General features: G+C 36.3%; 1 protein-coding gene across 1 annotated transcript in view; it reads right to left on the bottom strand.

Annotated features, from left to right (window-relative positions):
- Positions 1-1,639: 1,639 nt before the first annotated feature.
- Positions 1,640-17,243, bottom strand: part of LOC115226700 (protein GVQW3-like) — a 24,290-nt gene continuing 8,686 nt past the window's right edge. The window contains exons 2-3 of the mRNA XM_029797721.1: positions 3,360-3,411; positions 1,640-1,774 (exon numbers count right to left, since the gene is read on the bottom strand). Of these exons, the coding sequence (XP_029653581.1) occupies positions 1,640-1,774; positions 3,360-3,411 (187 nt within the window). The remainder of the gene's footprint in view (positions 1,775-3,359; positions 3,412-17,243) is intronic.

The raw sequence follows: 17,243 nt of genomic DNA, 5'->3' as shown, positions 1-17,243 counted from the left end.
GTTCCTTATCACTTGCGTGTTTTTAAGACATAGTCAAATATCCATTTACACACTCACCAATCATAGTCACCCGTAGATGCTTCTTGCCCTATTCTCTCTCACATACTCTTAAGCAGTCAACAGATGCTTCTTGACAAGCTCTTCACTCTTGCTCAAACTTTATATTCTTTTGCTTCTTGTATTTAATTATTTTTCTCTTCTAAAAATAATAACATGAGCATATGTTAGAAAGGAGAAATCTCCTTATCTCATGTTCCATCTTTTCCAGTAAATCCACCTGCTCCATCATCTCTACCTATTCATCCATCTTTAGAAAACAGCCAGCATTGCCGTTGTCATGCGATTCGAAAATTAGCAGTTAGTGTTCAATTCGCATTAACGTCTTTGATTTAATGAGTCTATATATTTTAAAAGAAAAAGGACATTAATATTAAAGAAAAACGGTGTTGCTGATACTGCTGCCTTTCTACAGTGTATTTAATTAAGGGTACGCATGTCCCATCATATTTTATTATACATGCATACATATATACGTGCGTACATACATACATGCATACATGTATACACGTATATGATAAAAGAACTTTAAATTCGGAAAAAAAAAAAAAGAAATGTTGAACTTTGTAAAACTTTTTGAAATGTATGTTGAAAATGTATAAAATGTTTTATTTGAAAATATTGTTGACGAATAAAAATAAATGACGAAATGTAACCGCTCGATTTCGGGGATCGAGTGGGCATTGCACCACATTGTACAAACTTCATAATTCATTATTCATTTTCCCGATTGTATTGTCCCATCTATGTAGCCCCTAGTGGGTAATAATAAAACAACATGTATACACGTATGTATGTATATATGTATGTATTTATGTATGTATATATGTATGTATGCATGTTTGTATATATGTATGTTATGTGCTGTGTGCTTAACCCCAGGTCAACACAATTCCAACCATGCCCTATCTGTCTTTTTTCCTATCATTTTATTCAGTGTGTTCTTTTTAAAAAATATTATGGTGTTATTTAATGGTGATTTCATACTTTTGATCTGTATATAATTACTCTGTCCTCTGTATTACCACAAAAGTTTCTGACAGCTAGTCCCAACACTTCATACCTAACCTGATGTAATTTCAGAAACCTTTTCACAGAATCAGTTGGCTTCCATACTTTCTTCAGATTAACTTCAATTCACTGAAAAGTCGATTTGTACTGTTAGATCATACTAACAATAAGTTTCTGATTTTCATCGGTAGAGCAGTCTTAAGACGGCCCCTTTTCTCTACCAGTGTCTGAAGTTTATATTCTACTTCACGAAATTCAATATCTCCGAGGGCACTTTGAATGAGGCTCTCTCCAACTACAAAGGTTTCAGTAGCACCATCTTATACCGACCAGACTAGTGTCTAACAGGGACTTCAAAGTTAATAGTCTTTTATTTCTTTCCTTAGACTTCATTAAATTTTCCCATCGGTGTGCTGACACAAAACACTAAAAATGTGTGTATAATCATTGTATGACGCCAAAATAACTAATAGCTTTAGCACAGCAATTGACAACCGCCTGTTTAATAAAAAAAAAAAAAACAATCAACGAGCGAGCAGCGCAAGTCATAAAAACTGCTTTTGGGTTCTTATCAAGTTTGGATTGCATTCTTATACAGAGGTTGGGTATAGTGTCGTAGAATTTGTCCTCTGCTGTCTTCAAATTTATCTTCATCTTGAAATTCTAGTAGATCCGTAGCCAGTATTTCAGCCTTGTTAGAGCTTTTCTGTAAAAAGTAAAAAACCTTTTTGTCAGTTTCACAAAAATAATATAACATACAAAAACTGTGAGATAGTTTGTATAAGTCTGGTTTGACGCTGAGAAATATTTGGAAGTTTTAGGTTCTGTCACAGTATAATCCTAAACAACAATAACACTTCTTATAACAGTTAGTGATAAGTATGATTGCTTACCACTTCTAAAACAGCAAATTTTTTAAAGGTGGCCATTCAAAAATGCACCAAATTGTGCAATTAGGCTCTCTAGTTAAGATGGTCGCTTTGCAAATACGTGCTTTCAGGTTTGTCCCGCTACGCAGCACCTTGGGCAAGTGTCTTCTACTATAGTTCCGGCCGACTAATGTCTTGTGAGTGAATTTGTTAGGATGAGGATGAAACTGTGTGGACACCCTTCGTGCATTTATATATATATATACGTATAGATGTAAGTATGTACATATACGTATTCATATATATATATGTATGTATTATTTATATTATTATATATATGTATGTATATAATACAAAAAGATAAAAGAAAATTCCTAATATCCTATTGTGCTTGGATTTTATGATCTTTTCTTCACTCCTAAGAGTAAAACATCTCTCAACTAGAAAGATTGTCATCACCACAATACAACACAATATTTCAGCCCGGTATAAGGCGGGGAGCTGGCAGAATCGTTAGCACGCCGGACAAAATGCTTAGCAATATTTCATCTGTCTTTATATTCTGAGTTCAAATTCCGCGTAGGTCAACTTTGCCTTTCACACTTTCTGGGTCGATGAAATAAGTATTAGTTGAGCACTCTGGCCGATGTAATCGACTCACCACCCCCAAATTTGAAATCAATATTTCAGTCCTCAATTTCTTGTTTTCTTTTGCGCTTATTTCTCCTTTCAGAGTGAGAAGATGCTTTACATAGAAAATTCAAATTCACCAAAGAATACCTGCGGGCTGGATTTTGTTAATGAGTTTTCATCTTCTTTTGTTTTTTCTCTTAGTCATTAAAGTTATTTTGACATCGGTTTGACATCTAAGCACAATAAAAGTAATAAACTGCAGCCCTTGATGGACAGTGCAGTCGTCACTTAGTCAAATGCTGTTCGCCATTGTCATAGATTGGGTAAAACATTAAAGTTTTGAGAAAACGACAATTCCCATTCAGTTTACCTTGACCTTAACTGATTGACAACGGAAACGAGATTCTGGCTTGGAGTCAGAAACATTTTTGCTTTTATATATAACAATTTTAACTAAAGAACGCATGCATTTTCCCTGTGAGAAACCACACTGTTGAGTCAAGATGATATAATGGAATTTCAGAGCCCATGCCCAAAGTATTGGCTCTGAGAAGTGGGATATAATAATGCATCACCTTCACTATCTGGTTGCGATATATGAGAGATTTTATTGCAGATGAAATTAAGAGAGTGGATGGTTCTATGGAAAGGAGAAGTCACTGGTTTCTTCATTATTTGCGTTTATGTATTTCATTTAAGAAGCCAAGAAAATTATGAAATGTATTGTGATTTCAAAAATGCAGTAATATTTTTTCTTGCTTTTTTTGAAACCATACTCGTCTGGAATACGAAACTACCGAATTTTCTGAGACGTACTGAATCTTTTGTGTGAGCATGTAATCTGGAAAGAAGTCAGAACTAAAAAAATAGTGTAAAAATATGATTGTTCAGCCTAGAATATGGTGATCAATCATTCTCAAGAAGGCTTTTAATTTTAAAACTTTTCATTAAACTAAGAGGATCAGAGTTATTTTAATCATTATTCATCCTTATGGAAGGCTCCCCATCGCGAAAAAACCCTAGATATTTTTGTTCCTAATTACATCTACTAATGATTGTATTTGAAATTACACACTTGGGATAGGTTTACACCATGACCTCGTGCATGATATCTAACTTAATAGATTCCATTGGTCGCCAAGAGGACAAAAAAGAAGGCTTTGAAAATATAGAAAATCAAATTCAAATATATAAAGTCGTATGTATCAGATGTACATTCAAGACAGAAAAAAAAAACGAAGCAGAATGCAAGTATGCCTTTAGACTAAATCTTGAGAATGATCTCCTAACATTTGAAATGAATGTACAGTGGGAATTTCAATATATATATGTGTGTGTGCGCGCGCGCGCGTGTGTGTGTGTGTGAGATTTAAGATGAGACATTGAAAACATATATGAGATGAAAAAGCTATCATACAACGCTGATGATTACCATCCTCAAACTAGGCAGACATCTTGATAATACTAAAACTCTAGGGATGTTTTGTGTGTAACTGAAATATCTCAGAAATAGTATATTTCATCTTAATTTTTAAAAATATTTATATTCATATTTATATTCGGCATTGCAGTACAAATTTGTGTGACATCTGGACCTCTATTTACGATTAAACACAATTTTTGTTATTTCTTGACAAAAAATACATAGCTTCCATGGCGTCAACTCATACACACATACAGAATAAACACACATATAATGAATGTCATGGCGTGTCAATCAACAAAAACACACGCCCACTATATGTGGCATACACACACACATAGTCTTCGCGCTCTCTAAGAAAAAAGAAACCGTCAACTTTTTGACGTACACACTATTTTAATCATTTAGAAATATTTTTAACTGAATGTGATTTTATCATCCGGAGTTCTTTAATTTCCGTAAAAAATTTTTTATTCATTTACTTTTGTTTTAAAGTGAAAGAGAGAAGGAGTGAAACATGTATGTACGTGTATATGAAATGGACGTGTGTGTGAAAGAGAGAGAAAGAGAGAGAGCGCGCGCGAGAGAGAGAGAGAGAGAGAGGGGGGAAGAGAGAGAGTGAGTGAAAAGGTGTGTTGTAATGTATACGTACATACATCAATACATATGCGTACGTGTGCATGTGTGTGTGAGAGAGAGAGCAAGAGCGTGTGAATGAGTGTGTTTGAGTTCTTACTTTTTCTCACCCCTTCTCTCTCTCTCACATGCACGCACGTCCATTTAATATACACGTTCATGCATCTTTCACTTTTTCCTCTCTTTCACTTTAAAACAAAAGTAAGAGATGATTTTCAGGAAAAAAATTGTTAGAAAAAGCTTCTACTGATGTAAATTGGCTACTCTTGTTTGAATAGTTCCAATTAAATAAGTCCAGAAGTTAGGTCAAATATATACAGTGGGAGGAAATAAATATTCGTACATGTCAAAATGCTTTATCTATTTAATTTCTAATGAACATAAATGGGATATACCAATACTATATTTGTATACACATTCATAAACTAAGAATATGCAAAAGAAACTAATAAATTATAGTATCCAAGGAATTTATATACAATTATAAATATTTAGGGGTGAATATTTATTTCCCGCCACTGTATACATGCATAAATACCGTGATTTCCCATTCTACAAAATGGCAAACAATTCCGTGAAACACTTTACCGGGCAATGCTGGGTAGTAAATCTAGTAATAACTATTATTTCCTTTTGAACGGTGGAGAGTACCGTTAAAGGATTTAATCACCCACACTAGATGATCCGTACTTATTTTATTGATCCTAGGTAGGTAAACGACCAAATTCTACCACGCCATGATTTTTAACTTAAACAGGCTCAAATAAAATCCCGCAAGTCCAAATCGTTTTGTCCACTGTTCTCCGAAATCGGTCGTACTTTGCTAATTTGTTTAAATAACATCATCGTGATGTGTGAGCCAAACATCATTATCATTACGGTTGTTGTTATTACTGTCATCTCCCGTGTGGTTTAGTATCGTTGCTATTGTCTCAGTTTCATTTGCCATTGCTACTAGCGCCTTTTGTGTAATTTGTTATAATCTTTGTCAACGTTTTTGACGTCCATTGCAACTAACGCTTTTTGTGTAATTTGTTATAATCTTTGTCAACGCTTTTGTCGTCTTCGACGTTACTATTGTTATTATTATTAATATAAGACGTAGTAGCCTAACTATGGCTTTCCAAAATCAACATGTTTGTTTTTAGATATATTAATCACAACCGGAAGCTATTGAGGCGACGTTGGGAATTTGGGTAGAGTTTGCACTTATTGACTTAACTTCCATCGGCAGTTTTTTTTCTCATCAGAACATTAACAGCATCTTACTATCGTTGGCATAATTTCATTTTCGTACATACACACACACACACACACACACACACACACACACACACACACACACACACACACACAGATGTGTATGCATAATATGTTTGTGTGCGTGCGTGTCTGTGTGTATGCGAGTGTGCGTGCGGAAAAAATATGTTGATGTTTGCGAGTTTCTACATAAATCAGAACCGTTTATGATTTTATTTGATATCAAAATATCTTTTTGAATTCCAAACCTAAGTGCAAAGCTATTTATGAAGAATCTATATTGCAAAGGCCAACACGTGCACGGACAAACAAGCATATCATACAAGTAGATGGTAATATTGAAGAATTAAAAGGAAGATTACAGTCTGGTAGAGTACATTAAAAGAGAATGAGATTAGCTTAGAGTCAGTTTTTGTGCGATAAGGGTGTAGACGACTGCATATAATATATCATTAATATATTGCGGGTGTTTATTTAATCATCAACTGCAGTAGGATGTTGAGGCTGGCATAAATTTTAGCCGAAAGTGAATACCATGCTAATCCGGCACTGGGCTGTATAATGATTTTCTTCGTTGAAAATTGGTTTCAAATTTTGGCACAAGTACAGTAACTTCGGGAGAGGAGGTAAGTCGATTACATCGACTCCCACCCCAGTACTCAACTGATACTTATTTTATCGACCGCGAAATGATGAAGGGTAAAGACGTCCTCGGCGGAATTTGAACTCAGAACGTAAAGAGGGAGTAGGAGTGGCTGTGTGGTAAGTAGCTTGCTTACGAACCACATAGTTCTGGGTTCAGTCCTATTGCGTGGTACCTTGGACAAGTGTCTTCTACTATAGCCTTGGGCCGACCAAAGCCTTGTGAGTGGACTTGGTAGACGGAAACTGAAAGAAACCCGTCGTATGTATGTATATATATATATTATATATATATATATATATGTATGTATGTATATATGTATGTGTGTGTATATGTTTGTGTGTCTGTGTTTGTCCCCCCCAATATCGCTTGACAACCGGTGCTGGTGTGTTTACGTCCGCGTAACTTAGTGGTTCGGCAAATGAGACCGATAGAATAAGTACTAAGCATACAAAGAATAATTCCTGGGGTCGATTTGCTCGACCAAAGGCGGTGCTCCAACACGGCCACAGTCAAATGACTGAAGCAAGTAAAAGAAGAAAAGAAAAGAATAGGGACGAAATGCCACTAAGCGTGTTGCTTAGTAGGCTTACGATTCTGTCGGCTCACCGTCTTTTTTTTTTTTTCATTGAATATTGGTTTCAGATTTTGGCACAAGACCATCAAGTTTGAGGGGGGAGGTAAGTCGATCACATTGACTCTTGAAAGTAAAAACGGACGAAATGTCCCTAAGCATTTTCCCCGGCGCTGTAACAATTCTGCCAACTCGTCCACCGTATTTGATTGAAGTGACACAAGCACGTAACAATATATTAGTTGAGCTGCTGCTGAGACCTCCTTCGGTCATGACTGACCATGGGATTGCACCTAGAAAGTTAACCTCCCAGGCACAAGTCCGGGCAAGGTTGTTTATGGAAGACCAGCAGTCGCCCATGCATACCGGCCTCCCCTCTCCACGTCACCAGTGTTATCCAAGGGAAGAGCAAAGGCCGATACAGCTTGGCACCTGTGACGTCGCAACTCATTTCTACAGCTGAGTGAACTGGAGTAACGTGAAATAAAGTGTCTTGCTCAAGAAGACAACACGCAGCCCGGTCCGGGTTTCGAACTCACAACTTCACGATCGTAAGCTCGACGCTCTAACCACTGAGCCATGCGCCTTCACATTATATTAGTATCTGTATAAATATCAACGTCAACATTATCAATATTGTCATGCAACACCATCGCTACCATGATCATATCATTAATAAGGCCACTCAGGAGGAATCCTCTACGACCGTCACTCTGTCTGCTAGAAATCGCAGTCAAAACTGATTTAAAGCAAGCCTCAAAGCATAATGTTGTCATTAATGTAGAAAGTCTGAATAAGAATGGTCACAGTTGGAATGTATCAGATTTAAGTGTTTCCGAACATGGAATTGTGGAGTGGCAGAATCGTTGTGGTATTTCTTACGGCTTTTCTACTTTCTGAGTTCAAATCTTACTGATGTTAATTTTGCACTTTATCCTTCTTGTGTAAATAAATAAACTGTTCTATCAAGTCCGGGGATTCATGTAGTTGACTCACTCTCACTGACCAAAATCGTTGGTCTTGTACTTAAATTAGACACAATTATGTACAAAAAAATGTTTGGGAAAACAACCCCTTTAATTAAGATGTTTTGGCGCAGGTTGTTTGGCGCTTGAGGGCTTTCTTTTCCTCTTCTGAGATTTTATCTAGATCAGTGCTTCTCAATCATTTTTTTGCTTATGAACCTCTTTGATCCCTATTTTACTCGGATGGACCCTTATAGCCATTCGATGTTTTGTTCAAATTTTGGGGGTATTGTAGAAATGTAATCAATTTATTACACATAAATTTTAATAACAAAATCTTATACGGACCCTTAAGTGCCACATGGACCCCGGTCGAGAAGCACTGACCTAGTTCTTATGACGCTCCTGCTTTCTTTCAAGAGCATCATCGATATTTAAGAAATATCCACAACGAGAACTCGGATGTGGCTCGTGTATTCCATTAGTAGAGAGTACACGTTCATATCTTTATAGAATAGTTTAACTCTCACTTTCACTGTCCCTTTACTTCAACAGTGTGTAGTACTTATATGTATATATATATATATATATATATATATATATATATATATATATATATATATATATATTCATACATACATACATACATACATACATACATACATACATTACATACATACATACATAAATACATACATATATAAATACATACATATATATATATATATATATATATATATATATATATATATATATATATATATATATATTATATATATATATGTATATATATAAGTTCAGTAAAAATTTAGATTTAGATGAATATGGTACTTAAGTTGAAGCATTAGAATTTGTATTATCCATACAATTTAAAATAAGGTGATTATAATCAAAATAAGCAACAAGTATATCCAGAGTTAATGCAGTATGGTCGTTTCATGCGACTCCTTTTGATTGAACAATGCAAACATTACATCAATTTAAAATGTAGACCAATCTTCAGCTGCACAAAAAACAGAGTTTTATTAAATTTGAAGGACACATTAGTGTAATTTTATTCAAAATCTCCAAGGAGATTAGGAGATTGACAAAGAACATTTAATTAAGACATTTAATTAAATTCTATGTTTTTTTGTGCAGCTGAAGATTGCTCTACATTTACATTGATGTAATGTTTGCATTGTTCAATTAAATGGAGTCGCATGAAACAATCGTACTGCATTACCTCTGGATATCTTTGTTGCTTATTTTGATTATATATATATATATATATATGTTGTGAGTAATGCGATCTCAAATGACAGGTGCATACAATTAGTGTTCAGGTCGAATTGGTGCCTAAACTCCAACTTTAAATGCACGGATATGGCAGCTGCCTAAATGAAGATTTCCGTATAGGCAATGTACCTATCAAACTGGTGTATTTGTGATGGAGTAAAAGATGAAACAAAGAGCAGGTATCGAGTCTATGACGTATTTATCAGCGGAACAGCCTGCTCGTGAAATTAACGTGCAAGTGGTAGAGCATTCCACAGATACGTGTACCTTTAACGTAGTTCTCGGGGGAGATTCAGCGTGACACAGATTGTGACAAGGCTGGCCCTTTGAAATACAGGTACAAGAGGAACAGGAAGAAAGAGTGATAGAAGGTTATGGTGAAAGAGTACAGCAGAGTTCACCACCATCAACTCTTACCGGAACCTCATAAAGCTTTAGGTGTTTTCACTGAATAAAAACTCACAACGCCCGGTCTGGGAATCGAAACCACGACCCTATGACCGTGAGTCCGCTACCCTAACCACTGGGCCATTGCACCTCCACACGACGTATTTATATTTAAACAGCATATAAGGAAATGCAACTATTGAAGACCCCCTTCGGTCAGACACTGACCATGGGTTTGCACCTAGAGAGTTACCATCTGGGCAAGGTTGTTTTATGGAAGACCAGCAGTCGCCCATGCATACCGGCCTCCCCTCTCCACTTCACCGATGTTGTCCAAGGGAAAGGCAAGGGCCGATACAGCTTGACACCTGTGACGTCGCAACTCATTTCTACAGCTGAGTGAACTGGAGCAACGTGAAATAAAGTGTCTTGCTCAAGAACACAACACGCAGCCCGGTCCGGGATTCGAGCTCACAACCTCACGATCGTAAGCTCGACGCTCTAACCACTGAGCCACGCGCCTTCACTATGCAACTATATAAATGTATATATACCAATGCAACTATATAAATGTATATATACCACAGGAGATCAGTAAAAATTCCCCTATCGGAGGAGCCTAACAGTTGTATTATAAATAGATGGACTACAGGAAGAGGCTCAAAATAAAACAACTGTAAGGATCAATCTACATACTGTTTGTTTCTTGTCTTTCAATAACAAAGTTTTACTTGAGATAGCTTTCTTCTAACTACCTAGTTGTGTCATCAATACTATGGACTTACTTTCTGCTTTCTCTTGGAGCCTACTAGTGTACATCGCAAGTATTATGATCATACCATTGCAGAACTTTTACTTATTTCCAGTTATTTATTCTCTTAAAAGCATTTGTTTTTCACTACTATTCGTCTAAATATAACCAGACACCAGTTGTTTACCTGCCTATATTTTTGGTCTATAATATTGTGTGTATGTGTGTGTGTATGTGTAGACATATACACTAATATATATTCATAAACATACATACGTATGTGTCTGTCTCTGCCTGTCTGTCTGTCTGTTTGTCTCTCTCTCTGTCTCTCTCTTTCTCTCTCTCTCTCTCTCTCTCTCTCTCCTTCTCTCTCTCTGTATATATATATATATATGTCCTTTCAGCTCTAGTCTGCTGTATCGGTCATAGCCACCATCTTCCTACGTGTTCTATGTTCTAATTAAATGCAAATGAGTATAAGTAAAAATATACACAGTATAATGAAAAGATAAAAAGAGAATCAAATGTCTGCTTAGATTAAAAATTGAATACAGAGGTTAATGGCCCGGTTCGTGCTAGACCGTTCTGCACTATTTTTTTCCACTTTGTTGTTCATTTTATTGAGGTGTTTGTCACCTGTTAGTGATTGTTTTTGTCGTATGAACATAGCTGTTCGCTTGCGACTACGTTCTGAAATATAAGAAGTGGCGTGCACTTTGTTTTTATATTGTTTTAATAAAAAACACATTTATTAGCATACACCAACATTTATTAATTTGCCATAATTCTTTGAAACATAAAACCGAGTGAACCAAAATGCCAACATTGTGATTTCATACATGGAGTGACACGTATTCAGATTGTTCTTTAAAAACAAAATATAATAAATATATGCAGCCTGCCCGACGCTTTGACATTTCTGTCAGCGTACCTATCAGGCTACACACCAGTACCAACCGCAGACCAATACCAGTACCTGGCCATACAGAGAGAATATACTTAAAAATTGTATTCGCTTTTATTGACTAACGCAGTCTGCAATATATTTTTGTATTATATATATCTTCATATATATAAAAGAGAGGTTGTGTGTCTGTCTCCTACGATTTAGATTCCTAACTACTCCCACATTTTGCGGTGCAGTTTAACCAAAACCGGGTATCTTATAGTCATGATTCATATCGAGCCCTTCTGGGTATTAGCGCGCGTCTACGACGAGTCTACGATTTTAAAAAAAATTACCATAATTTTTTTCCATTTTAATGCATTTTTTTCGCTATTATATAAGGGAAGTAACTCTCTAAAAATGTCTACGATGAGTCAACGATTTAAAAAAAAATTACCGTAATTTTTTTTCCATTTTTAATGCATTTTTTTGCTATTTTTTGGCTGTAACTCTCTAAAAATGCTTATATAGTTATTTCCCTTACAAACCCGAGCAACGCCAGGCGATACTGCTTGTGTGTTATAAATGCGGTGAGCTGGAAAGAATTGGTAGCACGCCGGAGAAAATGTTTAGCAGTGCTTCTTCCGGCTTTATGTTTTGAGTTCAAAGTTCCGCCGAGGTCTACTTTGCTTTTCGGGGTCGATAAAATAAGTACTAGCAGGTTGTTCGGATCGATGTAAACGATTAGCCCCTTTCCTCAAAATTTCAGCCCTTGTACCTATATATGTGGTTCACACACACACACACACACACATATACACACACATATATATATATACACACACATGTATAAAGATGTAATATATATATATATATATATATATATATATATATATATATACACATGTATAAAGATGTTATATATATATATATATATATATATATATATATATACATGTATAAAGATGTAATATATATACATACATACATACATACATACATACATATATATATATATATATATATATATATATGTGTGTGTGTGTGTTGTGTGTGTGTGTGTGTGTGTGTGTGTGTGTGTGTGTATGTATGTGTGTGTGTGTGTGTGTGTACAAGTATGTAAGAAATAATATGCATTATGCACTTAGTTGTGCTTTGCTATGCGCGTGATTTTTCAGTCCGTGGTGCAAAAAGTGGGTGGAGCTCCGCTTTAGATCAACGGTGAACTGTGATAATTTAAACCGAGAATCGAATCCTGATCGCAAACTCAGATTTTTAAGAGCTTTTTTGGCCACGAGCGCAGTGTCTCATGTAACGTGTATCTGTTAATACTCAATAAAAATAAGGATATCAGGTGTAAATATAATGGCTTTTTAATGAAATGTGGATATGTTAGTTCGGCTCTATTCATTTACATTTCTTAAGTAGCCTACCTATTCTGTTTATCATTCCGAAGCTATCAGTTATGTTCGTTTGTATTTTCTTTCAGTCACTCTCTTTATTTATTTTATTTATTTTATTTTGTTTTATTTTCGCCGGCAAATATATAACCATATGTTTTATGCAGTGTATTTGTTAGTATTTCTCCATATGTGTACCTTTGTGTGTGTGTGCTTATTTACATATATATGAGCGTGTGTGACTTAGTGTGTGTGAGTGGATTGTGTATGTGTGTGTATAATAAGCATACAGACACAAACACGCATAGATACATATACAGGTATATATATATGAGTGTGTGTGCGTTTAAAAAAAGAAACAAGGGGTTTAAAAATCCAGGCATATATATATATATATATGTGTGTGTGTGTGTGTGTGTGTGTGTGTGTGTTGTGTGTGTGTACGTATGTGTGTGTATGTGTGTGTGTGTGTATGTGTGTGTGTGTGTGTGTATGTGTGTGTGTGTACGGACATATATTTTACACGCGCACATACAGAAACACACATATGTACCTGCATGAGGAAGGGTGTTTTTTGTGAATTTATGTGTGCGCGTGCCTGCTTGCGTGTGTATATATGTGTGTGGGCGTGGGTGTGTATGTATGTGTGAATGCACGCGTATCTGCGCGTGCCGCGTGTGTGTGTGTGTGTGTGCGTGTTTATAAGTATCTTGTAGTTTGTCTGACAGCCTGTCATAATTTATGTACAATGTAAATGAGCAGCACTGATTAAATATGGTTTAGCATTTAGGTGTAAATCTCATATGCGAATGTGTAAAAAGCTAGTTCAATGAAGACAACTTTCCACATTCAATGAATGTCATCAAATTGATAATATTGTAATATTATGTATAATAACGAAACGTTGAGGCGCAATGGCCCAGTGGTTAGGGCAGCGGACTTGCGGTCGAAGGATCGTGGTCTCGATTCCCAGACCGGGCGTTGTGAGTGTTTAGAGAGCGAAAACGCCTAAAAGCTCCACGAGGCTCCCGCAGTTGTACTCTTTCATCGCAACTTTCTCTCACTCTTTCTTCTGTTGGCCTGCTCGCTTAGCGAAGCGCATTGTGACCAGCGATGTGTAGCAACATCTGATAGTCAGGTCAGTCACGTGATATTACGAAACAGCTTGACTTAACTATCCCCAGCAGCACACATGACACGTTCGGTGGAATGGAATGTTCAACAAAATTTTAAAAATTGCTGTTTCATCTTAATCCTATATTTGAAACCTCATCTTTATCCATACAAAAATTAGAGCTTAATTCACACAATTTCGTATCGAAATTTATGTTAGATGATAGGTGATAAAAAAGCGAGGGGTGGGTACAGCGGATTGCAAGTGTTGTAGAGACAAATACCCGCTTAAGAAAATGAAATCTATAAGCTAGTTATAAAACAAAAGTTCCGGAGCCCGGATCAAGCGATTCTCGTCTGCTAACGATATACGCATGTGTGCTTTTATATCCCGTGCCTTCCTTAGAGAGATCCTCTCGAGATAAATAACACAATATTCAGCGTCCTAACAATACATCCACGTTAAGTTAGATATAAAGATTGGCTTTTTGTATTAATACTGTTTCTGTCGTAAATAATAATTTTCGACAAGTCAACTGATTATGTGCGACATCAGTGCCTGAAAAGACATAAAAATTCTGTATATTGTTGGCAGAGAGATTCCGCTGGTATATGGCTACCGGACGCCTACCAGTGAGGAGATCGGATAGGTCGAGCTCACGTGAAGTTCTGGCACCCGCAGCAAAAAGGTTCTCGCCTGCCAACGATATAAATATGTGTGCTTTTATGCACCCTGCATCCATATGAGAGGTACTATCAAAGTAAATTACGCAGTATTCAGCGTTCGAACAAAACAAGCACGTTAAGTTGGATATAAAGATTGCCTTTTGGTACTGATATTGCTTCTGTCGCTAACAATAAAAATAAGTTCCAACTGTCATTGTATTTCAAAACATCAATAGGCGCAGGAGTGGCTGTGTGGTAAGTAGCTTGCTAACCAGCCTCATGGTTCCGGGTTCAGTCCCACTGCGTGGCATCTTGGGCAAGTGTCTTCTGCTATAGCCCCGGGCCGACCAATGCCTTGTGAGTGGATTTGGTAGACGGAAACTGAAAGAAGCCTGTCGTATATATGTATATATATATGTATGTGTGTGTATGTGTCTGTGTTTGTCTCCCTAGCATTGCTTGACAACAGATGCTGGTGTGTTTACGTCCCCGTAACTTAGCGGTTCGGCAAAAGAGACCGATAGAATAAGTACTAGGCTTACAAAGAATAAGTCCCGGGGTCGATTTGCTCGACTAAAGGCGGTGCTCCAGCATGGCCGCAGTCAAATGACTGAAACAAGTAAAAGAGAGTTATTACACTCTAATAGCATTCAGATTTGTAAATAATTCACTTACAGAAAACATGAAGATAAAACATCAATATTCTTTGGAAAATTTTTAACGGATTTTGTGTTAAGTTTGTAAAATGTCGAATATTCCCTCCCTGCATCGAATGCATTATGTGATCATATATTTATTTCAGTGTTCTTTCGAATCCTTCGCTTTTTATTATTTATTTCTTCTTCTCTTTATCGTTTGTTCTTTCAACGTAGATTTGTATAAGGTTTTTCTATATGACTGATGTAGTCAGGCAACGATTTAAATGAACTAATTTTGGTTATTCTAGAGACTAAACTTATTGCATGTTGTTACCTCTCCGAATGATGGTAGAATATAGGAAGCCTTTTATTTTGGTAAGCCGTAATAATATGGTGACATTCTTTGAATGTGGAAAGAGGAATTTGAAAATCTCAACGGGAAACTAAAATGACCGTTGCAGGTGCAAGGAAGTATTACCCCCCACCCACCCCCCAAAAAAAACAGAAAGAAAAAATAGCTACCTCTACAACCACTACTATAAGCCAACCGTCTGTGTATAACAGGTGCAGATCTGCAGTGTTTTTGAAGCTACAAGTAAGAAACATGCGTTAGCTTCAGTGTCAACTGTGATACAGGATAGCTTAACTGGTATACCTGCTGTTGCAGCGTCTTCTTGTGTTGTGTGTAGTTGGGCCAAGTAGATCGGCTGTAACATGATACGTCGTGTCAGCACTGGCGTCTTTCCTTTCCAGGTGACTAGCCATTTGCTGGAAGTTAATAGCCCCTGCCGCCTGATGCCTGAAGGAGTTTGCTTGGTGATGATTACACAAAGATACCTCAACGCTCCCTCGCACGCACACGCGCGCGTGTGTGCGTGCGCGAGCATATATATATATGTATATATATATATATATATATATATATATATATAATATATATATATATATATATATATATATATATATATGTAGATGCCTGTATGTGTGATTATATCTTTACGGATGTGTGAGGAACTACATGTAAGTGTATGTATGTGCGTATGTATGTGGTGTATGTTTGCGTGTGCAAGGGTTTACAGATACATGCACAGATGCTAAGGCTCTTCATTCGCTCATGTAAGAACCTAACGGAGATCTAATATTACATTACCAAACAGGCGAAATACAATCAGAAGACTGTGGGTAGGGTTACATTATTTTATTATACAAACTAACCCCGAAGGGCGAGAAGATATGATAGGTTATTCTAATGTTTTACACAAAGGAACACAAAAGAAAATCCTAAATACAAAGAAGAGAATATTGAATTCTTATCTTTCAATGTAGTGAATCGGCAGGTTCATTAGAACGTTGGAAAAATGTCATGCGATATTTGTTCTGAGTTCAAATCCCGCATCGCGCTGAGACGGATTTATCTTTCATCCTTTTTTTTGGGGGGGGGGGAATAATATAAGTACAAGTCAAGTAGTAAGATCAATGTAATCGATTATACCACTCTACTCAAATTTTTGGCCTGTGACTATATATAAACGATTAAGGGTCGGTGGATTAGCAGAATTGCTAGAGCGTCAGTATATCAGTATTCCTTACACCTTGTGTTCAAATTCCGCCAATGTCATCTTTGTCTTTCATCGTTCCAGAGTAGTTTAACTGCATCAATCATAGATGTAAACATGTCTGAATGTGTTTTTGACAAAAATTAATGATAGTAGTAGTAGTAGTAGTAGTAGTAGTAGTAGTAGTAGTAGTAATAATAATAATAATAATAATAATATAATAATAATAATAATAATAATAATAATAAATGATAAATAAAAAAAGAATAAAAGATAAAAACCCGAATATATAAATGAATCTAGGACATTTATCCCCATGGACATTAACACCTGAGGACAGCAGATGATGATTTTAAAATTATTAATATATTGGAGAGAGGGTAATTAACCAGGTCGTGGGATAGTTGTGGTCGGGAGAATTGTCCTATGGGGAGGTAATTGTCCTAGGCGGTAATTGTCTTCATACGGTGTATATATATATATATACTTTATTTAAA

Source organism: Octopus sinensis, linkage group LG2 (assembly GCF_006345805.1).
Source record: "Octopus sinensis linkage group LG2, ASM634580v1, whole genome shotgun sequence".
NCBI classification, from domain to species: Eukaryota; Metazoa; Mollusca; class Cephalopoda; order Octopoda; family Octopodidae; genus Octopus; species Octopus sinensis.
Note: the sequence above shows the minus strand (reverse complement) of the source record. Positions and strands in the feature narration are given on the sequence as shown.